The following is a 24,829-nucleotide window of genomic DNA, read 5'->3' as shown; positions in this document are numbered from 1 at the left end:
CTCTGACCCTCCCCCGTTCATGCTCTGTCTCTCTCTGTCCCAAAAATAAATAAACTTTGAAAAAGAAAATTTTTTTTAAAAAAAAATAAATAAAACCAGGAGGGAGTTTGACCTCAGCCATGGCAAATTCTTACTAGACACGTCACCAAAGGCCCGAAAACAAAAGCAAAATGAACGATTGCGACTTCATCAAAATAAAAAGCTTCTGCACAGGGAACAATCAACAAAACCAAAAGGCAGACTCGAGCATGGGAGAAGACATTTTAAAAAGACCTATCTGATAAAGGGTTAGAACCCAAAATCTACAAATAATTTACCAAACTCGACACCCAAAAAACAAACAACCCAGTTAAGAAATGGGCAGAAGACATCAACAGACACTTTTGCAAAGACGACATCCAGATGGCTAATAGACACATGATAAGATGCTCAACGTCACTCACCATCAGGAAACACAAATCAAAACCATGATTAGATACCACCTCACACCTGTCAGAATGGCTAAAATTAACACAAGAAACAACAGGTGTTGGTGAGGCTATGAAGAAAGGGGAACCTCTTGCATGGCTGGGAGGAATGCAAACTGGCAAAGAGTGTGGAGGTTCTTCAAAAAAAACCTGAAAAGAGAACTACCCTATAATCCAGCAACTACACCATCAGGTATTTGCCTAACGGATACAAAAATACAGAGTTGCACCCCGGTGTTTACAGCAGTGTGAACAATAGCCAAACTACGCACCGGGCCACCATGTCCATCAACTGAGGAAGGGATAAAGAAGATGCGGATGTATACATACACAGACTATACAGGGGAATATCACTCAGCCATCGAAAAGAATGAAATCTTGCCATCTGCAGTGACGGAGCTAGAGTATACGATGTGAAGCAAAGTAAGTCTGTCAGACAAAGATAAATACCGCATGATTTCACTCTTACCTTGAACTTAAGAAACAAAACACGTGGACATACGGGAGGGCGTAGGAAATAAACCAGGAGAGACTTCAAGATGGAGAACAAAGGGAGTTGAAGGATGGGGGTGCGTGGGGATGGGCTAGAAGGGGGAGGAGCTCTAAGGAGGCCCTTGTGGTGAGGAGCACTGGGTGTTGCGTGTAAATAATGAATCAATCAGTTCTACTCCTGAAACCAATATTACCCTTACATTAACTGTAGTTTAAATAAAATTTTGAAAAAAAAACAACAACAACAATAAGAAAGCATAAGACCAGGAGAGAGGGAGAGAAGAGGTTAGGAAAGGGAGATACGCCTGCTTAGATGAGGCTGCCCTCTCTTCAGAAACCAGGCAGAGCAGCGGCCGTGCCAAGACCTAGGGGGGCAACGTTCCAGGCAGAAGAAACAGCAAAGACCCCCAGCAGGCAGGCTCAGGCCAGATCGTGCAGGGTTTGCAGGCCACGGTAAGGAGGCAAGGTTTTTTTTCCTGAGTGCACAGAGTTTGAATCAGGAGAATGGCGTGAGCAGATTTACACTTTTGAAAGTAAAATCAGAATAGATTCAACGAAGTCACTGTAAGAATTTGAGACAACAAGTATCTTTGAATTTAGAAACTAGAGGATACCAAGAGATCGCTGGTATTTGTATTAAATGCGACTAATTGCGCTGCATATGGTTATGTTTCTCCCTCCAAGTCCTTATCTGTTAGAGATTTATATATAACCCGTTTTACAGGTGATGTGGTATCTAGAATTTAAAGTACTCCAGCACAACCCCAAGCAGTCAGTGAGGAGGAACAGGCAAGACAAGAGTGACAGCATGTGAGTAACTGCTGGGCACCTGGGTGGTAGGTTTGACTCTTCTAAGTATTTGAAAAATGCCTCCATAAAAAAGTTAAGAAACATGAGCAAGCAGATATCCCAAGTTTCACCGTACAGCCTTGTGGCAGAGAAAGGCAGAGCCCTCTTGGCTCGGTTCAGGTCCTCTGAAAGCCAAGGCCAGGTCCTGATGAGCAGCCCACCCGGGCAGAAAATCCCCGCCACATCTCCCCCCACCACCCCAACCCTGGCCACAACCGCAGTGCATCCCTCTGCAAAAAAAAAAAACAAAAACAAAAAACAAAAACAAACAAACAAACAAAAAACCACATCTCTTGACCAGTTGAACAATTTCCAACTCAGATAAAAGAGCCAAAACAGAGGAGCCTCAACATGCACAAAGGAGCCCAAATCACAAGCTGTGACCGCCCTGGTGACCCAGGGGCAACCTCCTCCTTGTGGGCTTAGGGCCTGCTGACGTGACGACCACCGTCATCACAAAGGGGTGCAGGACCGCACACCCAACTTCGGGATGTGATCACGGGGCAGTGATGAGCTCGGCAGCTGGGGCCTCACGCCATCACGGGCACAGGGCTGTAACGTTTCCATGCTACCTCACTCTCCCAAAGACCAGGCACTAGGAAGGGTGCTCAGGCAGGAAATGCACATCGCAGAGAAAACACTCGGGCAGCAATGACCCGGGTGGGAGATGGTCTTCTGCCTGGAGGAGCTCCTCAAGTCCTTCATCTACGGCTTGTTCAGCCTCCCCTCACCCCCAGGAAATGGTGTCCGCTGGGCAGACAGACCCTAATCCAGTGCGGGGCAAGCAGCACCACACCCCTCAGTGCTGACCCACCATGGTCTCACCCACCGTGTCTTCTCTCTGGAAACGCCAGCCCTACCTAGACGTGGCCACCGCCACCTCTTGCCCGAATGGCTCCAGTCTACACTCAGACCTCTAAGACCGGCCTTGTCCCATCCAGTCCTCCACAGGGCCTGGGACAGGGAACGACGCACAAAACAGACCTGATCAATTACTCTCCTTCTTAAGGGCCTTGGCCAGTTCCCCACCGTTCACAGAACCAAGGCCAAACTCCTCACTGGGACCTTGGGAATCTGTCTCCGGTTTGCTCTTCCAGAACCTTCCATAGTCATTCCGCAAACACACACGGGACTCTAGCAGTCCGCGCTGTGGCCATCCCAAGCTACCTGCAGCTTTCTTCAACCTAACAGCCGTGTCTGTGCCTCTCTCCCCTTACAGCAACTCTTCTCCCTGCCCAGCATGCCATTCTGTGAGCTTCTGGAACACAGAGACCACGTCTGTCACACTTGGATCCCTGGAATCTAGACACCACAAAACAAGCTAAGATGGTGATCAAGACGATGGGGGAATACAGATTCCTTTGCCAAAGACACCCTGCCACGTTTCTTTATCCCATCATCTCCTTCAATCCTTGCCATCATGCGTGAAAATGCTCTAGATTATCACTGCTTTATAGACTTTTAAAAATTGAGGCTCAATGAGGTAAAGTGACTTTACCCAAGGTCACACGGCTAGTGCACTAAGCCGGTGCTTAGTACAAAGATTTGAGCCAAGGTCTGACTCAAAAGCCATTCTGCTCAGCACCTTGGGGGCAAGTGAATATACCACTGACCACAAAAAGCAACCTCACCGTTGTATGTAACAAAAGTGACCTTTTCCAACGCAGGAGGCCTACACGCAAGGCACTGAGCACAGACCACAATCTGCCCTCCAAAATATCAACTCTTCCCTTCCGCAGTCTGTCTGGGGTGACGAGGTACCCTATTAAAAACAAGTATTTTTCACCATCCCTAACAGAAATAGTTCAAGCCACTTAAATATAAGAAACTTTTCTGAGTGGTGGGTGACCTCCTTAAAACAAGTCAGAACGGTTTTGTTTTTTTCCCCCTTCCCCTGCTTCATCCTTCCTGCTGCACAGAATGCAGATGTAACGGCTAGGGATCCAGCAGCCTTCTTAGACCATGACAGGACCTTAGAAAGGTAAGCCAAACTCAGCAGAGCAATATAAAGGAAACTGATACCCACTTGCTCTTTCAAGAAATTTCTGGGCTCTATCACGTGCCAGGCTTTGTGCAGGCCCCTAAGAAAGATCAGTCAACAAAGGAGACCAAGGTCCCTGCCCTCACGAGGCTTGCAACTTAAGGAAAAAAAAGGAGCCAGACTGCACATCGTAACAGGGCTAAGGGGGAAAAAAAAGCAAGTAAGGGGGACTGAGAAGACAGGGAAGGAGAGGGATCCCACTGGGAAATTTGACAGACAAATGTTTTTAGTCCATGAAGAGAAAAACACGATCCCAAAAGACGCCCTTAACTTAGCGCTTGGTGAAGCCCCCTGGGTCCACCGTCGAGTGGAGAGGAGGTGTAGAGGCCACGTGTGGTTTCAGCCCCACGAGGCAGCAGCAACAAGGCGCAACCGGACTGAAAGGCCAACCTCTTTCCACTCTAGGTAATCATTTACAACGTGCCTTTTCAGCATGGTTCACGATGGAGTTTTTATTAAAGCTCAGGAGGTGGTGTTCCGGGACCCCCGCCCTCCAACTGCGCGGCCCTGCTCTCCATGAGGCTGCATTTGGAGCGCTGGAGACAGACCATGTTCGAAGAAATAGTTCTCCCGCTTGAAAGGTTTCTGCGAGGGTCGTTGGGCCACAGGAGCCGTGTGGCGGGAGGGGAGCGTCTCACGCGTCTGTACGTTGTGTCTGGGACCCAGCACGAACTCAGGTGACTGAGCAAATAAGCTCCGCCACCTTCCACAAGCCCTCGACTTGACGGCTGTCGCTCTTTAAACCGCATTCCTGCCGCTGCCAAGAATATCTCCCCTCTGCTGAGCTTCCTGTTGTTCCCCTCCCCGGCTCCAAAATAACAAGGCGCTGCTTGGCAGTGATGTCACTGTCCCTGTCACCGCCTGCAGGGCATCCACATGCCAGCTATATTTAAGACCCAGGCTTCACGCGCGGGGACATGGAAATTGCCACCTCGTGAACCATACCGGAAAGGCAAGGCTTGAAAATTTCTCTACGGATAACCAGGTTACAAACTCTGCCTCTCCCCAGGCAAACAGGCCAGGGTGTTCAACTGAGCACCAGGCTCCAGGTTCTGGGGTCAGCCAGGTCCGACTGGGGCCTTTCAACCACTTCCCTCGAGTAGCAAAGACACTGACACTCGCTCGGGGGAGCCGCTCTCTCTTCCGATTGTTCTCCCTTCCCCGGCTCTGCTTCGGTTTCCCCTCAAAACCCTTCTGTTATTTTTATTGACTCCTCCAGACTTCTCTACTGACTTCTCATTAGAAAATACAGCAAATGGAACGTTAATGAACGGTAAACGCGTTCCCCTCCTCCATGGATAATCATCGTGACCTTTTAATCAGAGTTCTATCACAGTTACTGGTTTGGGTAATTTTTTTTTATCTCCCGCTACTGTGCTCTGATGGGGAAAGTGATGGGCTGCAACAATGTTTCAGACACAACCTTCTCCCCGTTCCCTTGGCAGCTGCGGATTTTTTCTGCATCTTGATGAACCGCCCAAATCCATGTTTGGTGCACATTTTGCGGGGAACATCTGGCACCAACCGCTAATGGCGCTAACGCCTAGCCGTTCGACGTGGGCACGTGCTGCAAAATGCAGCTGTTCGTGCAAATATACCTTGCTGCTTCCTCCCCCTAAAAATTTTAGTTCATCAACAAAACCGGAGTCTTTGATTGGGTTCTAGAAGCTTTAGAGAAAATAAACAAGCACATGGCTTTCTCCCTTGTACGTGATTTTGCTCTAACAGATGCCACGATGCTCCAGTTCCTCTCTTCCGGTCCCTGATTTTCATACGGAAAAAGTGTCTAGGAAACTCACATGGGTCATGGCATTGTGAAAGGAGGGTGAAAGAACCTTTAGGACCGTCCACCTCGCACGGTGTTTGAGAAGGTTGTCTCATCATTTTTGGTTCAGGTGTTAACACGTTTGGCTTCTTCATTTTTCTGTCTGGGGAAAGGATGATCCCCATGTCTCTACTTCCTAAAGAAAAACCAGCTGGAAAATCATCCGTGCCAAACACACCTTCAACTTCTGCACTCTGAGAAGCAGGAGCTGAGGGGAGAAGGTTACTAAACCGACTGAAGCTCTCTGGGTGGCTCCTCCTGCCTCACCCTGGAGCCAGAGCAACCCAGGACTGGGGCCATTAACACATTCCTATCCTTTGCCCAGCGATCCTTTTCCTGCCCATACACACAGAGGAAAGATGTTGAGAGAGGCGAAAACAAGTGAGACACGAGGCTATAATCTCAGAAAACCAGAAGCAGCCGAACACTGGCCCATGTGGAAACCACTTGGTCAGATATGGCGGCCTCCTTCACAGCCTTCACAGAGGACAAAGAGGCAGGCCCTCCACCTATCACCAAGGGGCTATCAGGTGACACCTCTTTCCCGGGAAGGACTTTGGCCCTATGGAGCAAGGGCCTTTACAGATACCTTCTAACATCGAAACTCAGCTTCTAGAAGTCTAGATTAAGGACGTTAGAGAGCTTTACCAAAAAATACATTAGTAGAAATCCTACTCCGACAGTGGAGGGGGGTGGTGTGGGTGTTGGAAAAGAGTGGAGAGAATGGTTAAGGAAATAGTGTGAGAAACAAGGCCAAAGCCAAACAGACTTCCACACGGCCTCTGAAAGGGATGCCCACAGAAGTGAACAGCGTGAGGAAACCTGCATGATGGGATGCCTAATTGCTTTTCAAAGCAGACCAACTTGCAGATTCAGAATGATCTGAATTATGTAAAATGAATACATACATAAGATGAATTGGGATAAAGGGCCTCATCAGTAATAAATAAAAGACATGAACGGTAATTGCGTCCAGAGGATTTTCTTCTTTAAACCTCTCTTAGTCTCAGACTTAAGGACTACAATTTGTACATTTTTATATTCTTGGGGGAGGGGGAGATCTCTAAACATAATTTGAAGTCTACAGAGGAGCGCAAGAAAATGTTATTTAAAAATGCACGCACACACTGATGGTGGTAGAACCAGGTACAAATCGTACTGAAATGGACTAAGTGGGGAGAACATCGTTAGGCTGGTGTTGGGAGATTTGGGATGCTTTCTTCCATTTCAGCATATGGTACTTTTACAATTTAAAGGTGATTTAAAAAAAAAAAAAAAGCATGGAAACCAGAGCTTTCTCAAGAACTCTCCAGCTGCCTAGTCACGGCAGAATCCTGCCCTGGCATCCCACCTGCGTGCATCTGAACATGAAAGCATCCAATTCCACATCAAAGGAGCAAATCAAGCCACAGGATGCTGGGCTCATGCTAAAAGCTCAAATGCAGATCCTTCAAAACCCACCAAAAGCAAACCTACATGGTATCCTCATCATTAGCTTAAAAATAAAAGCAAAAGCAAAAATGGCAAATGGGAATGGTAAATCATTCTTGTAGTGGATCAAAGTATTCTAGTTTTCAAACTGCAAACAAGAGGTGCCTGGGTGGCTCAGTCAGTTGAGCGGCCGACTTCAGCTCAGGTCACGAAATCACGGTTCGTGAGTTCGAGCCTCGCATGCGGCTCTGGGCTGATAGCTCAGAGCCTGGAGCCTGCTTTGGATTCTGTGTCTCCTTCTGTCTCCCCCTGCCCCTCCCCAACCCCTGCTCTGTCTCTCTCTCACTCTCTCTCTCAAAATTAAATAAACATTAAAAAAAAAAACCTGCAAACAAAACTAACTCCCGCCTTGGCACTGAAAGAAACAAAAAAAAACAATCACAAGAGCCTTGAGCCTTCCACAAGCCCAGGTGGTTTCAGAGAACTACCCCTTTCACATCCCTACAGCTTAGAGTGTGGGTCAGGAACCCAAGGCATCAACAGCACCAGGAGCTTGTGAGAGACACCTGCTGACAGGCCCCACCCAGCCACGATCGCCATGGGCACTGGTGGAGACATTCGGGTTTGAGGAAGGCTGCTCTAAACCTCTACCACCACCAGCCACCTTGGCTACACCCTGGAATTACTTACTGGGGCAGGGTGGGTTTTGCTGCCAGTGATTTGGACGTAATTGGTCTGGAGGGGCAGCGTGGACAGGTTTTTCCTAGGGGACGGGGGGCGGGGGGAGCTCTGGGAGGGTTGGGTAGACACAGTTTTCAAAGCTCCCCTGGTGAATGTTAATATACAGCCAAGTCTAAGCGAGGCATTTAGCACTTCAACCCCAAGAATTCTTTATTAGAAAGTTAGTTACATCTGAGCAACATCAGGCTAGATCAACTCCAGACAATGACTCTTTGCAAGCTTGGACGGAGGCATAATTTACTTCCACGAAAACACTAACGACCACGGCTGGCTTCTCCTAAGTACTTACTCAGGGTACTCACTGCGCTTAGCCCTCTTCATTCATTAGCTCTTGAATAGTATCTGTAAGAGTGAGAAGATTATCCCAGTTTTCTACATGAGAAGCATTAGGGGTACAATTACCACCTGAAATCACACAATACAAGTGGCCAAAGTACTTGCATGACCTTCAGACGGAGTTTCTCACTCACCTTACCCTACTCTTGACCTTGAGAAGGAGGGCTCCAATGCAAGACTTGCCCCAGACCATTACACTACACTTCCTGCTAAGAAGAGCCAAATCTACTGGAATACAAGCAAAAATGTCAGCCAAAAGTTTAAAATCTTTACATACATACGTATGTATACATACACACATATATATGAAGATATCTATATATCTGTCCCTCCATTGTCACACCTACAGGTTACAGCCAGCTGCATCTGGTCTCTGACTCCATCCTTCACTGAATTTCGGAAGCATTAAACTTCAGGAAACCGGCTCCCCCTGACCATCTTGTCTCCAGCCCCGACGTGTGCGTCTTCTACTCCTCCCTGCTCCACCCCATGCACTTAACTCTCCTTGGCTGCTCCAGGGTAAGTCATAAAGGACTGTCAGCCGCTGACAAGGGCTTGTGGAGAATGACGAAGAGCACACCTTATTCAGCTAATGCGACTCAGCCAAGTGTAAGAACCAGCGACCTTGGGGAAAGCAAGCTTCGTGTTCAAGGGGAAGTGAGGGACAAGAGCACCAGAGTAGGCTGGCACACACAGCGGGGGCTCCACAGAGAATTCAGTGTGGTCATGGTCTAGTTCTTGGCTAAGGACTCTCAAGGACTCAAGCAAGTGAAAATGGACCAGAAGGCTCTTCAACACCCAGTTGTGATGGCACATTTGCAAGTGGCATTGAAATGCCTCCTAGAGGTGTGGACGTTGGTGTTTCTAAAGCCCCCCTGGTGACTGTGGTGGGCGGGCGGGCGGGGGGGGGGGGGGGTTGAGCAGAGACACCAGAAGTCCTGGTGGCCAAGGCAGCCCCACACCCTAGAGCAACCTACATCCCATTGTCCTTTCAACTGTCCTAGGACCCTTCACATGGGTGCAACGTTCCTCTACAGTCTGAGTCTACAATTCATTTCACACACACACAACATACTAGTTTTTACCCAAGAATCCACCCACGTACACTCTGCTCTGTCATTTTCTGTTCTTATCAAGGATGCCTGGTGATCTTCTTACTGTACTGCCTTTAAAACCAAATTCATGCGTTGTAAGTAGGTGCAAGCACTCAACCGCATCATGTTCTCCATCAAAGCCATGCCCGGCCAATAATGTATTGAAATCTACCTTTTATTACATGTTACTTTCCTCAGCCTTCTCCTTCATAGTAGTTAGGGAGTTATACTCAATTTTAAATAATTAGCTCCCATCCATAGGTTATTGTAACTGTGCATTTCATTACAGTAAAGGGGACCTTATCAAAAATTTTTTCCCAAATATTTATTTTTAAAAAAGAATAGAGATTCTTCTAGAGCCTGAGAACCCCAAGTCCACAAGATTCGGTGACTGCTGACGAGGTCAAATTATCACTGGACATTAGGATCCAACCAAGGAAAGACAGAAAAGAGGACATAGGACCTGCGTGTGACCTTCTTAACGCTGAGTATTGGACTCTTGGGATTAAAAACATCATCAGTGTGGGTAGGGCAGCATCTATATGATGAGCACTGGGTGTTGTATGTAAGTGATGAATCACTGAATTCTACTCCCAAAACGACTATCGCACTGTATGTTAACTAGAATTAAAATAAAGACTTGCTAAGACAAAACAAAACCATCAATGCCTTCAGATGGACGTTGAAGACACATTGTGTCCTTTTCCACAAAAAGCATATTCATCTCATTTTTCTAATTTAACAACGAGAAAAAGGCAGAGACAGACTTAGGGCAGAAACAGATTTAAAGACTTCATAGAAAGCCAATCAAAGTCTCCCAGGGGACAGCGAGTGGAATGACAGGATCGAGGCTCCCAAGATCCTCATCCAGCCCTTCCCTTACAGATGGTGTAGTACAGTTCTGGCCACCAACAGGACACTGTCACAGCAGGCAACTACTCAGCAGCCCCACAGGGACCAATAAAGGGACGCTGGGCACACGGGGCGGCAAAAATCACACCGGGAGGAGCTGAAGGTCAAGTGAAGGCCAGTGAGAGGCCAAAGGCTCTGAGGTACTCACTGCAGGGAGAAGCTGGGATAAGGCAAGAACCCACAAGCTCTTGTTCTAGCCTCGGCATCTGTAGCCACCCATGGCCAATGCGCCAGCCAAGAAGAAATTAGGGACGACGTAGTGAGCGTTTACAAGGAGCCTGGAGCTCTGCTCAGGGCTTGAGGAGCAAAAAAGCTCATGTCCTTGTCCCCACCAACTTAGGCCAAAGTGCAACAGACAGGATTTATCTGCCCATCGCCGCATGGCAGTCAATCATGGCCTTCTGCTCGCTGCTGCCCACAACAGGCCCAGTGGAGTAGAAGATGTTCTACCTGGATATCAGGACAAAGTCTCTTCTCTTCAGATCCCGCACGAGGCTTGGCGTTAGCAGAGGCCCTCTTTACTGCTACATGCCAAGGCCCTGCCCAAGAACACTAACAGAGAGGACACGGGGCCAAGGGCAGAGCGAGGACCTCCCCAGAGAACCCGGGTCCTGAAGAGAGGGACCGGTCACATCAACATAAAATTGCCCTGTTGATCCAAGCTAGTTTGGTTCGGGTTCCTACAGCCAAAAGCTTAGTGACATTGGTTAAGATTATCATGCATCAGTTCACAGACAGGTAAAGGGAGACATGAAGATGTGCGAGGTGGCCCAGCCAGGGGAAGGGTCGCTGCGCTGCTTCCCCAGCCAAGGGTCAGACACAGCCCTGGCACGCCAGCCATCACTACGACACATCACACAGCATCCTGCTTTTCGTCCTCCCACGGGAGGCAGGGAGAGGACCCAGGCACACCCACCACCTCTTCCATTTTCAATAGACGAGGAACCAGAGGCTCCGAAGCGTAAAGGGAATGGCTCCATCACACAACCAGCTACACGTTCTTGTTCGCACACCAAACGTCCAGAACAGGAGGTAAAGGTGTGACCAAGAGTAATAGTGGGGCTGGTGCTGACGGAACACAGGAAGACAAGGCCTCGAGCAGGGCTCCGTCAACCCACCGGGTTCTCCTCAGGACGTGGCCTTCACAGTCATGACCAGATGCACGTCTCTTCATGGACCTGACAGGTTCATGGTTAAGGCAGCGATTTTACTTAGGTATGGAGGAAACACAACTCACTCCAATCCGCTATTATCCAAAAAAAGAAGTCTGGTCAGATAGGACTCGGGATTGTTAACAGAGAAGACCAGTTACAAAGAGGCCCAAGTAACAGAAGGAACGTATTAGCTCATGTAACTGCCAAGTCCAGAAGGACAACAGCTTCTGGAAAGGCTGGATCCAGGAGCTCAAGGTCTATCATTAGAACCTGCCAGGTTGTCTCCATTTTTCACTGTGTTGTTGCCATTTGGGGTCAGGATCTTCCCACATAGCAGCAAAGACTGCACCCAACAACTCCTGGCTTATAGTATAACCTTCTCAAGAAGGCCCTCAAGAAGACCTCATCAACCTGGCTACATGACCTTCTGTGAGCCAATCACAGTGACCAGGAAACAGAACAAGCCGGCTGCCCAGGCCTGGTCCACCTACCCTGCTCTGGAACCCAGCTGGGCAGTGGTAGGGTCGTTTCCACCGAATCACACACAACGGGAACGAAGAACCACACCCACCAAGAAAGACTGGGATAGGGTCTACCCCAGGGGGTGAAAGAATCCTGGTGGGCATGGAGGGCAGCCTCCAAACTGACCTCCAACGACCCCTGCCTCGTGGTCATCACATTCATGTGTAGACTCCTCCCACACTCAACCAGGGTTGATCTTTGGGACCACAGAGAACAGTGAACCTGATAGGGTCTCACTCCCAACATTAGGTTGCAAGAGACACTGTGGCTTCCGGGTGGGGGAGGTGCTCTCGCTCTCTGCTTACTCACTCCGGGAAGCCAGCTGCTGTGTTGTGAGCAGTTCTACTCGAGAGGCCCTTGTGGCAGGAACACAGGCCTCTCACCAGCGGCCACACCAGTGAGCTCAGAAGCTGACCCTCGAGTCCCAGCCAAGCCATCAGAGGACTGCAGCCTTGTGATCGACTCTGACGGACCACCTCCCAGCTGAGCCATTCACAGATTCCCAACCCACGAGAATTGTAGAGGACCCTGGTTGTGCGTTTTAAACGGCCAAGCTTAGAAATAATTTTTTACACAGCAAAAGCTACCTAATAAAATGAGCCTAAACAGACAACAGGCCAGCAAGCGTCCAACAACCCAGGTCACTTGCTTCTCTCCCAGGCAGTTCTCACGGAAAGGTCTTCTTCCTGTGAACACCTGTCTCATCACTTGAGCATTCTTAATTCAGTAGGAAGGGAGCCAATCATTTAGGGAAGGAGATTCACATGCCCTGACGTGCTGCTGACGGTAAATATGTCCACCTCAGGACTGAGCAGCGGCTTGGGGCCCTAAAAGCACTGGGCTGGCTTAATGACCTTGTCCTTGGCTGAGCCACGACAGCACCAAGGAAAGCCATTAATTTTGAGCAAAAAGGAATGTGATAAAATGCTGAATTTGTTCTGGGGTTTTTCACTTGTGCAACCACACTCAGAGCCAGTAAAACACACATCCACACGAACACCCTGAGTACTCCAATATATACAGCAGAAATAATTTCACTTCTTAGGGTCTGAAAGAGCCTAGCATTTAATTCTTTCTGCACCACTGCCATTAAAATTTAGGTTTTGATTAGGTAAGGTTTCTTAGTAATGTAATTATTGTACTAAAGAAAAATGATGGTAACATTTACTGAGCATTTACGAGGCACATTTACTGAGCCGACATATGGGTTCTCATTTAATCCTGCAACAACAGTGAGATACAGGATTTTCTTATCCTCATCTGACAGCTAAGAAAACAAAGAATTTAAGGAGCACCTGGATGGCTCATTCAGTTAAGAGTTTGACCTTGAAGGGAGTCTGGGTGGCTCAGTAAAGCATCCGACTTCGGCTCAGGTCACCATCAGGTGGTTTGTGGGTTTGGGCTCCAAGTCGGGCTCTGTGCTGACGGCTCAGAGCCTGGAGCCTGCTTTGGATTCTGTGGCTCCCTCTCTGTCTGCTCTTCCCCCACACACTCTCTCTCTCTCTCAAAGATAAATAAACATTAACAAAAAAAGAGTTTGACTCTTGAATTCAGCTCAAGTGATGATCCCAGGACTATAGGATCGAACCCCATGTGGGGCTCTGCACTGAGCATGGAACCTACTTAAGATCCTCCCTTCCTCTCTCCTTCCCTTCCTTCCATTCACACCCTCTCTTTTTAAAAAAAAAATTTTTTTAGTGTTTATTTATTTCCGAGGCAGAGAGAGACAGAGCATGAGTGGGGGAGGGGCAGAGGGAGAGGGAGACACAGAACCCAAAGCAGGCTCCAGGCTCCAAGCCGTCAGCAGAGAGCCCGATGCGGGGCTTGAACTCACAAACCATGAGATCAGGACCTGAGCAGAAGTCGGTCGCTCAACCGACTGAGCCACCCAGGTGCCCCCACTCACACCCTCTCTTAAGTGAGGGGAAAAAAAAAAAAAAGCTTTTCTTTTCCACTCATGGGCTAAAATTCTCCCCAGAATTATCAGGTCCTGAAACACACTTACTGTAAAATACACCTAAGTGCTTGTGTCTAGGGCCTCACGTCCTTTCAAATACAATCATTTTGTCCTTTCTGTTGCATACGACCATCCTAGTTCGCAAACGAGGAAATGCACACTCATTTCCACTAAGAAATCACCCAGAAACACACAATCTGCAAGCGATGCAGCGGGGACTCCAGGCTAAGCCAACTCCTGACACAACCCAAGAACGACCGAGAACAGAAGTCTGTGGCTCAGAACCAGAGTCTCTATAGACGCCAACCTTTATTGTAAGCAAACACAATGATAACACGGTTCCTGGCGTGGCCAGGCTAAATGGTGGTCCAGGGGAGAAAACCTAGGACTGGACCCATCATCGTCCTTTAACTGTTGGATGCTCTTGAGAGGTCACTGTAAAACATGACGACATTCTAATTAAAGTTAGATACGGGATCAGGGCACCACCTCTTGAGGACATGTATGTAACAACTCCATTAGTGCCACATCACCCAGCAGCACCAGGGCAGTAAATGCTGCTATCGGTTACCGAGCTCTGGACTCCCCTACATACCCAGACAACCCCACCTCCTGGTTTTATTTTTAATGTTTATTTATTTTGAGAGAGAGAGAGAGAGCGCGCGCGCACGCACAAGCAGGGAAGGGGCAGAGAGAGTATGGGGAGAGAGAACCCCGAGCAGGCTCTGGGCTGTCAGGGCAGAGCCCGATGCAGGCCTCAAATTCAGGAACCGAACGTGACCCGGAGCTGAAATCGAGAATCGGAAGCTCAACCGACTGACCCACCCACGTGCCCCTGGTCTTATTTTCAAGTAGCTTTAAAGAACCACCAATGAACTGCTTATCTTACCTACAAAAGGCAGTTGTAGGTAAGAAGTTATTTTAACGTGGGACATTAACTCAATGAAAGGCCACATCCGGGCATGTAAGTCATTAACATGAAATGGAAGTGGTTCAGAGAAGCAGACTGACAAAGTGGAGTACCTAACGATCTTTACACGTGAACAAACTCAGGAAAATCCACATTTTTATCCGACTGGAGATTATGAGTTTTCTTTAATGAAATATAAACTAAATCACAGCCAAGGAAATAAAATGGCTCTTTAACAAGAAGAGGCTTAACCTTACTCTTCATCAGAAAAACGCAGACGAAAATTCTGTCAGGGCCACTTTTTCCCGGTGATGTTGTCCGGGACCCACAGGGGGGGACGCGGCCCCTTCGGGCCCAGACGGGCCGGAGCAGGCCTCTTGGCTGCTGTTCCAGGGTACACGTTGGCCCAGCCTCCGAGGAAAGGGGACAGGTGCCCTCCACTCACCTTAGAAAACTACGGCACCTGGACCCAGCAATTCTACTTCCGGCAGTTTTTCCAATAAATATAGTCATAGGAGAATCAAGTCACAAACGCAAATCACTGCGGCGTTACCACAAACACCATTATCAGCAAAGGGTCACAAACCACCTCCAATGGCTGGCAGTCGGCACGCGGGTCGGATGAACTCTGGCGCAGACGGAGAAATGTCACGAGCTTTCACACAGCCGGCAGGCCCCCGTGCACCCACACAGAACAAGCTCCGTGAGGCCAAGTGAGTGCACTGTACAAAACACGACCACTTTTCATGAAGGGGGGAGGGAGGAGGGGGGAGGGAGGAGGGAGGAGGAGGTGAAAAGAAGAAACGAAGTGGCCACATGGAGCTAAGGAGCGTCTCCAGAATCGCTCCCACGGCCCGCCTCCGGGGGGCCAGAGGGGCGGCTGGGGATCACTTAGCCCTACCTACTGCCCCTCGCGTTTTGAACTGTGGGCACACACATCATTCGGTACTTATGCAAAAAGTTACATGAAGGTTTCAAATGCGCTGATTTCCGTTGGTTTCTTCCTTTTCTTTTTTTTTTTTTCATTCCAAGCGCCAGTGAAGGCCGTGCCTGGGTTCTTACCCGGCCGCCGCCCACGCCCGCCTCTCGGGCCCTCCGCCCCCCTACCTTGCCAGCGCCTGGACCTTCGTGACGTGCCGCTCTTCCTGCTCAGCCACCTTCTTTTTCAACGCGTCAACCTCCTGCCGGAGTGCAGCGGAATGCTCCATCTCACCGTCGAGCAGGTTCCGCAAAGACCTGGGAAGAGGGGGCCCGATCCGTTCAGATGCCGTCGGCAGAGTCCACTGGGCCAGAACACAGCTGTTTACGCAAGTCCTAACCCCTCCGTTTTCTCCAGGGGCCCCCGCAAACTGGAATCTCGCATCAGGGTATTTACAGAGATCCCAAACTCGGCTGAAGGGCCTCAGAGTAAGGAGGAGGACGTGGCCCGGGATCTGTGTCCCCGACAGCCCGTAGGATGGGCCCATCAAGGGGAGACAAAGAGTTCAGAGAATCCCAGGCAAGCCCCTTTCAAGGCATCCCACCCAAAGGGGCGGCACATTAAGGGAGACCATTTTGTGACAGTCACTCCAGAAAAGAGACAGGAGCGGGTACCAGGACAGGCCACATGCGTCCTCTGAGACGTCCGTGAGGAATACCGACAGAGGCCCACCCTTAACTCCAAAGCTGCCCCACGTACGCTGTAACCCTGCCCCTTGCCATCTCCAGGTGAAAAAGACAGATACAACGTTCTATGGAGCGGTCTAGTTAGACATCGCGTGGATCCCGTTTCACACTATGTTTGGGAGCTCGCCCTCCAAAATACGTCCATTTGTTGGCCACCCTGGGTCTTGCAAAGCAAACAAGATGGCAGCTCTTCCAGAAATAACCACAGGTTGCCGCCAAGGAGTGAGCCATACATGGTTCTGATGGTCTCGTGGACCTCAAATGGCTATTTCTGGCAAACATGTACTGACTTTGGGGCACCTAACATCCTAAATCTGTACACATGCCAGCTGATACCAGGATAGAGGCACAGGGATGGCGGTGAGCTTGGCACGCACCCAGCCCTGTCGCTCATTCAACTCTGAGGCCTGTGTTCCTTCAGGGTTTTGAGAAAATTCCCTTCCTGGGGCCCGGAACCCCCCAACACAAACATGGTGTGGTTCTTGTTTTTGTTTTCTGGAAAGGAGAAATTAACAGACAGGGACTATTTTTCTTCATAAGGTAAGACAAAACCTATGGCTTCTTGCAAGAGAACAGTGCCAGCTGCAGCAAGGAAAAACAATGCTCTAATGTCTACAAGCCCCTCCTTTTAAAGCCCCTCCTTATTTTAGTTGGAAAATCGTGCTGTCTAAAGATCTCTTTTTTAAAAAATTATCTTTTGTTTTTAGAAATCATGCTTGTTTGCTTTTATGGGTTTCCATACAGGATGGGGAAGAAGCTTGGGAAGCAGGGCCCAAGAGGAGGTTTAAAAAGGACAATTGTGATGGGTTGGCACCACGGACACCGAATTCCTACTCTGAGGGAAAGAGTGAGAAAGTCCCAGGAACCCGCACGTGCAGGCTCACGTGGGCACCTGCCCGAACCCCCCAGGACGCAGCACTGTCAGGCTCATAGAAGCCTCACCGACAACTGCGGGCAAATCCTTCCACCCACCGCCCTGGAGCCAAGACAAGGTCCTGGCGGTTGAGAAGTTCACGTTCAAGGCAGCCAGATGGCAACGACGTGGCCATCTACCATTGGTTTCAACGGGAAACCACACACGAACAGAGCCCTGCTCCTTTCTCCATCTGCAGGGGGCCTTACTCTGATCAAGCAGCCGGATTCCAGCCTGCCCTGGGTACCCCCGATTCGAGAAAAGTAAGTGTATGAATGCTCAGAACACAGAAAGATAGGCTCTCAGTTTGAAGATCATTCTAAAGACTGCTCTAGGGGGGGAAGGAGGAAGACTTCAAGGAGGGGAGAACGTTCTCAAGCGGACCTTGGTGATGGCTGTGTATGTCCGCAAACACCGAAAACCACTCAACTGTACCCTTTAAGTGGGTCGATGATGTAATGTGTGAATTGTATCCCAGAGGCTCTTTTACAAGAGAAATTTTTTAAAAGACTGCTTTACCAAATTCTTAGTTTGTTCCAAGGTAGAGCCCGGATCGTAAGGTTTTCATCCCCTGCCAACAGTAAAGTGGCTCGTCTCACACTAAAAGGAACCACCGATCACAATTCTGTCACCCAAGCACGCTTCCCTCCGTCTGGGACCCCCCACGTTCCCCAGGTGGGACGTCGGAGAGATGACCCCCCAGGCCTGACGGTCAGGCTACCTGTTCTCTTCCTCCAGCTCGTCTTTCCGGGTCATCATGGCCACGATGGCTTGGCGCAGCTCGTCTGAGGGAAGAAAACACGGTTGAGATTAACCAGCAGACCCCGCGTGTTACAGCTGTCCCCTCACAGACATGCATCTAGTGCTATGGAGGGCAAGCTGTCTAGACGAGCTCCCCTTTTCCCTTTCAAGATTAATTCCTGTACAGTCTGCAAGACCCAACGGGACCAAGCTGATCACTTCTCAGCCCCACGAAAACGGGAGGGCGGGGCCGCACGAGGAGCCTGGAGGGCTTCCCTCGGTCGGCTGCTACGGGACGAGACGGCCTTGCAGCTCCTAAACTCGCTGTTCCGAGTCCCTGCTACTGGACAACACCCGCTCTGAACAAGGATCCCCCCCACCCCCAGTTATAGCTGTTTATCAACAGAGGAGAAAGAGCCGATTGAGAGACATAGGGCTCCACGCAGACCTACAAATACTTACCCGAGTTTACGAAGAGATCTGGTCTAGTCCTACATGGCTCTCTCTAGTTCGTACACAGGCGACAGTGTAAAGGGGTTGCCTGTCCAGTGCACAGTCCGTAATTATTTATGGGGGCTACTCTTCTGGACACCTTCAACTTAAGAAAGCATGGCTAGAACACCATGCTTTTAGATTAGCCTCCGAGTTTCTGATCTGCAAACGTAACTGTTGTCTCAACCCATCCTCATGTCAAAGACGTCGTTCACCTATCCCTCAGATCTCAAGACTCAGACCTTCTGGATTTGTTTTGTTTTTCAACCCCTGACAAACCTTGTGAATGGTTTCCCCCCTTGGGACTGGCTGCTAGGAAGCTCCCAGCCAAAACTGCCCATCGGGGAAGTGCTCACATCCGTGTGGCAACCACAATGTGCCCTAACACTCCCCCACCCATCTTCTCCAACCTGTATCTCCACCTTGGGCCAAAGTACTCACAACCTGTGGCACGTTGCAAAGGCTATCTTAAGACGCTACTTCAAATCCTCTTTTGGAAAGAGATAGGAGTTTTGGTTTCTTCCTTTTAGTTAAAATTGAAATCCTTCGACTTGCCAAGCTCTAGTTCAGGGCCCTTGGCACTATCTCATTTAATTCTTTATGCACATCTAAGAAATGCACGTCACCATCCCTGCTCCCGGGGTATGAAGAAACTGCAGGAGTGGAAAGAGAAGTGGGGGGGGGGGGGGGGGAGACCAACAGGTGGGCCCTCTGGGTCCCCTCATACTCAGAATGCCCAGGGAGAAAGACGCCCGCCAAAGACCCCGAGGCAAGAAATGGGGCCACAGGACTAATGCTGTCCTCAGGCTGCAGGAGGGAAAAGGATATTCCACGGTCCGGGGCTCAGGGCAAGAAAAGGAAGGAAAGGTATTAGAGAGGCTCCTCCTCAGCTCTAGAGGCTGCTCCATTTGGATGAGGTGGCAACAAAGAAAGAGACCATCCTGTCTCTAAAAGCAGAGCAGTCCCCTGGGCACCACATGGACACAAGTAGGCGGTCATCACCCTGACTCCCCCATCAAGCTTCTGACGGTACGAAACCTGTGCATTGTACTGGAACAAAGTGGACCCTGTGAGGTGTCAGTGAGGAGGGAGGTCTGAGGTGTCCCTGTCCTGGGTCACTGAGGGGTCAGTGAGGAAGACCGCCAACAATCACTGGGTCGACACGTAGGCACTGAGCCCGTACAAGGTACAAGCACTCTTCTTGGTGAAGGGCAAGTGACCAGAACAGACCCACATCTCTGCCTGCAGGAGGCCTCCTCTCTAGCAGGGGAGACAATCCAGCCAACAGGCACACGGCACCGAGGGTGGTCAGGGATGCCAAGAGGAAAGGAAAGCAAGGCCAAGGGCAAATGAGGGGACAGCAGTGTCACTGCACACGAAGTGCTCCAGAAAGACCCCTCCGAGCAGAGCCGGCCACGCTGCTACATGGAGGAAAAACATGCCACATGGCAAAGAGCACATGCAAAGGCCCGGAGACTGGTGTGAGCTTGGTCACTGGGCCAGGGGGGCAGGGGCACTCCTCCAAGGGACGGGGGTGGGGAGACGGAAGAAGCAGCACACCAGGAGGGCCGAATCCAGCAGACAGAGACCCTGCCAGAGTCCAGGGGTATGGAGGGAAGATGCAGCACGCCGCCCTGAGTTCTAGAAACTTCCCTTCTGGAGGACTGGATGAGAATGCCAGCACCCCCGGCAAAGCATTTGAGGCCCACGACCTCACCAGGGCCACAGAGCAACTTCATGGGTCCCTATCTTCCAGTCCTCTTACAGACACGCCAACAAGATGAAGGAGATTCAACGCCAAGAGCAGCGAATTCAAATCCAGATCCATCCAATTCCAAAGTCTGTGTTCGACCCCAGAGAACAGTTAACTGTTACAAGTCACGTGCACAGATGTAAGAACTTGGATTTTATCGACGCCTCACAGGGACATTAATCCATCTTACAGTGGAAGTGCACACTTGGCAGGTTACGTCACACAAGCACACACGTGTGAACGTCAGAGCCCTGCCCTGGGAGACGGGAACCAGCACGCAAAGCAGATAAAGCCGAGGAGCGTGTACCTGCCTCAGCTGTGCCCTGCCTGGAGTTACAACAGCCCAGAGCTCACATATTCGTTCATTCATTCATCGGTCAGCACCTACTGGGCACCCAGTAGGCACAAGATACCTTCCGAAGAAGAGAGCCAGGCTCCCAACTGAACTAAGGAAGAAATGTCTTTAAAGGAGAATCTCTTAATGGAGAACAACACACATTCGCATATGCCCATCATGAAATGGTCTACAGGACTTTGTCTTCTGAACTTGACCAAGTGTCTACACTCCTGACTCTCAGCCTCCTACCAGTGTCTCAGTGTCTCTGAGCCTTTCCCTTGTGTACAAGCAGCAAAAGCAGCACCCACCTTCCCCAATTCCCTGGGGTGCTAGGATGTTCAGAGGAGCAAGGAGATGGGCAGGCCCTCAGTCGAGGCACTGACCCTTACACACTGCAGCAGGTGCATTCAGAACTCAGAAGAAATCATCATGTTAAAAAAAAAAATTATCTGGGAGTGCCTGGGAGTCTCAGTCGGTTAAGCGTCCGACTTCAGCTCAGGTCATGATCTCACAGTCTGTGAGTTCAAGCCCCGCGTCGGACTCTATGCTGACAGCTCAGAGCCTGGAGCCTCCTTCAGATTCTGTGTCTCCCCCTCTCTCTGCCCCTCCCATGCTCGCACCCTGTCTCTGTCTCAAAAATAAATAAAAACATTAAAAAAAATTTTTTGTTAATTATCTGAAAAAGCTCAAGAAAGAAAAAAAGCCACACATAAGCATAACCCAGTAATTTGTTCCATGATGTCATAGCCATGATAGGGGGCACCTGGGTGGCTCAGTCGGTCAAGCATGATGTCATAGCCATGAAAGGGGGAAAAAAAAAAAAGACTTATTAAGACCGGGATAAGATCTGTCTTTCTCTTCAAGAAGCCCAGGACAAGTGGCGAGCAGCTATGGACTGTGGACACAGACCTGGGAATCATTCCTTTACTCCAACGACTGCTTGAATCCTGAATCTTCCTACAAAGCTGCCTTCCTGCTGAGGTTTTCTACTGGTCTCAGCTTTCTTACAGGGACAAAGGAAGAAGATACTCATTTGCAGGGAGTTGCCAGGAGGCTGCAAGAGTGAAATTTTTTACCTCAATAGACTTTTCAAAACCATCTCAGGTTCACAGCAGATTGCAAAGTACAGAGATTTTCCAGGCACCCTCTGTCCCCCCCCCCACAATCCCAGCCTCCCCCACTGTCAGCATCCCCACCACAGAGGAGCATTTGTTATGCTTCATGAACTCGCACAGACACATCATAACCACCCAAAGGGGACTTGTAGATCACAGGAGTTTGGAACATTGTAGGGGCATATATCCACCATTATAGTAACACACAACATAGTTTTACTGCCCAGCCAAATCCCTTGGGCTCCGCCCATTTATCCCTTTCTCCCCGAACCCCCGCTGAAACCTTCTGTGAATCAGAGAATCTCCACTCGACCCATCAGCCTTCCATTCGGAAGTTGCACATCACAGACAGGTGGGACTGATGCTAACAAACCACTTGCTCTGGATCTAAGCCGAACTCTGCCGAGCCCATGTGCACAGCAGGGCCTCCCCACCGCCAGTGTGCTCAGCACAGGGTGCCCCCGACTGCTCAGTCCACCGGCTCTGCTCGCCTCTGCAGGAGGGAGCCCTTCACCACCCAGAAACATGATCCTTATGCTGAGCGGTTTGCATCAGGCCCCTCCTGGTGTCACCAGGCATCACCAGCCTCTGTACCTGGCCTCACCTGCACGGACAGCAGCCTCTGACCAGGTTTCCTGAGAGACCCTCTCGATTTTAACTATTTTGACCCTACCCATGAACTGGTTCATGGATTTCATGGACGGAACCCGTCTTTTCTCAAGTTCATGCCCAACTTCCAGTCTGATAAAACCCAACTCCTTTATTCGGGTCCAGATGAAAAGGTGTCATGTCCAGGAAGCCCTCTGTGATTTCCCTATCCCTCAACAAGTTGCAGAGTGTGCAGTAAGTAACCACCTGTCTCCTGCACTTAACTCACAACTCCTTATAGACATACAACATGTCAGGCATCTTGGGTCCCCAGAGGCCCAACAAGTCGGGTGCTTGGTCAAGGTTCACGGAAAAGGAGTGATCCAGAGAGACTATTCATATCCAACGACAATACCCCTGAAACTAACAAGAGTAATAGCGGCTACGTGATGAGTACTTTCTACGTGCAAAGTCTCAGCACCTGACAAGCCTTGTTTTAGTTTTCACAGCCACCTAATGAGGGCGCTGAGTACAGAGCCGAAACCCAAACCGGAACAAGGCCCTGTAGGGTCTCAACTCACCTTCCCCACCCTAAGGCCAAGAATTATGGAAAATGCCCTTGGCAGGACCAAGAGCTGGAGAGGAGGTGCTTTCGTGGGGCGTGGGGAGTGGCAAGATGGTCAGGAACAGGTTCTAGCAGCTTCCACTCCAATAAGAGCAGTACCCAAGAAGAGCTGTTGTCAACAGGCTCCTGAGCTGAGAAGATCGGAGTTCAAACCCCAGCTCAGCCCCTAATTGCCTGGTAACCTTAAGTTGGGCTTGCATCTGTGCAAAATGCAGAATGGTGACCACACCACACTCCCTGGAGACTGGCTCCAAGACTCACGGGAGTTCCCCGCATGGTGGACACACGGCGGCCAATGCAGAGAATTGGTTCAGGATCCCGAATTCTAGAGCGTACGACCGGGTTCAAATTCTGACTCTGCAGTCAGGTGACTCCGACCAAGTAACCCACCCTCTCCGAACACCGATTCCCTTATCTACAAAATGGGATCTCAATGGGCACCAGCTCATACAAATGCCATGAGAACTCAATAAGGTAATACGTAAATTAGGTGCTTAGAAAATGCTCAGCACCCCCTCCCCCACTCACGCTCTCTCAAAAAAATAAACAAACATTTAAAAAAAAAAAGAAAAGAAAATGCTCAGCAAATAGAAAACATACGATGCATTATCTATCCCTATAATTAGTGCCTTTTCATTCAACAGCAGGGGACAGAAAGACAAGGACAAGGTAGCAGAGACTGCCCAAGTAGGAGTTGGTGCATTTGAGCACATTTTCAGGAGTTAGGAGATTTCACTGAGTTCCTGTATACCTCGACCTTGGGAAATAAAAGATTTTTTTTTTAAGTGGTCTATGCCCTAAAGCAGCAGACTAGATAATAGAATTTTCTAAAGTGTCAAACAAGATCACCGTGGGCCACGTGGGAAATCAAACCCAGAGAGGGAGGGGTCACTTAGAGGAGGCTGAGTGTCCGGGTTCTGGGGACATACGACGTGCAGGATCCCAGATACTGCCACTCAGACTCTGCCCCTAAAAACTGCGTATTCGGTGGGGGAAAGACAACTAGGAACGAGAAGCAATCCTGACGAAGTCCCAACAAACACATGTGCTCTTCTGGCAAGAGGAACCACAGTAGCTGGAATGAGAGCTCGACCACAGGCTCGCCTCGGAGGGGCCCCGGTCCCACGAGGCCGGAGCCACCATGACAAACACCGGGATGACCAAGGCTGAGCTCCCCATCCCACTGACATCACCTGCCCCACACACAGTGCATGCCGGCCTCCTGGACCATGCCCCTGCGTCTGCATCAACATCAGGATGATGGAAGACACAAACACAAGTCAAACAGTACTCAGATTCCGGGAATCACAAGAGAAAAGGGTGTCGTCAGACAGTCCCTCCCACCTTCCACACACACCCCCCCCCCCCATCGCCATTCAGAGTCAGGGTTAAAAACAAAATGTCCCAAGAGAGCGGCATTCCCTGACAAACACTCTCAACAGGCTTTACTTTATACACGTTCACCTTGCTGATTTTTCTCAGGCAGTAAAGCCAGCAGGTAACGTTGGGGTTGGTTTGCACAGATCACAGAAATACAGTATTTCTCTGAGCAGCAGTGACACAGGCCGGCAGGGCCTCCTCCCAAACTGGTAAGTTTTCTCCTCTCCCCAGCACCACGCATCCCATTATTGGTTTCAGGTCTAGCATCGTGGCCTTCCTCCTCTTCGTTACCTGCCACAACACACGTTTCAAGGGCCAACGGAGACGCCTCTCTATGGAGCGGGGGGTCCCCCTCGCCTAGGGCTGAAAGGGGGAGGACCATCCACCTCAAAATCGCTTCCTTGCTCAGCTGCAGAGGACTGAATGGCAAATCCAACCCAGCACACAGGAGAATGTTCATTTTAACTGCAAGAAACTGATCTGGGCAAA

General features: G+C 49.8%; 1 protein-coding gene and 1 long non-coding RNA gene across 5 annotated transcripts in view; one reads left to right on the top strand and one right to left on the bottom strand.

The window, feature by feature from the left end:
* Window positions 1–24,829, bottom strand: part of SNX29 (sorting nexin 29) — a 496,622-nt gene that overhangs the window by 357,608 nt on the left and 114,185 nt on the right. For all 4 annotated transcript variants that reach the window (XR_008294767.1, XM_027043227.2, XM_053213859.1 and 1 more), the window contains exons 12-13: window positions 18,031–18,094; window positions 15,839–15,967 (exon numbers count right to left, since the gene is read on the bottom strand). Coding sequence is in view for 3 of the 4 variants with exons in the window: in XM_027043227.2 (XP_026899028.1) it covers window positions 15,839–15,967; window positions 18,031–18,094 (193 nt within the window). In the remaining variant the exon portion in view is untranslated. The remainder of the gene's footprint in view (window positions 1–15,838; window positions 15,968–18,030; window positions 18,095–24,829) is intronic.
* LOC113594846 (uncharacterized) lies at window positions 679–7,543 on the top strand. The gene is made up of 3 exons (XR_003415299.2): window positions 679–890; window positions 1,684–1,769; window positions 3,028–7,543. It is a non-coding gene; the product is annotated as an uncharacterized LOC113594846 (long non-coding RNA).

The sequence above is a fragment of the Acinonyx jubatus genome, chromosome E3 (genome assembly GCF_027475565.1).
Source record: "Acinonyx jubatus isolate Ajub_Pintada_27869175 chromosome E3, VMU_Ajub_asm_v1.0, whole genome shotgun sequence".
In the NCBI taxonomy this organism is placed as follows: Eukaryota; Metazoa; Chordata; class Mammalia; order Carnivora; family Felidae; genus Acinonyx; species Acinonyx jubatus.
The sequence above is the reverse complement of the archived record's forward strand: the minus strand, read 5'-3'. Positions and strand labels throughout refer to the sequence as shown.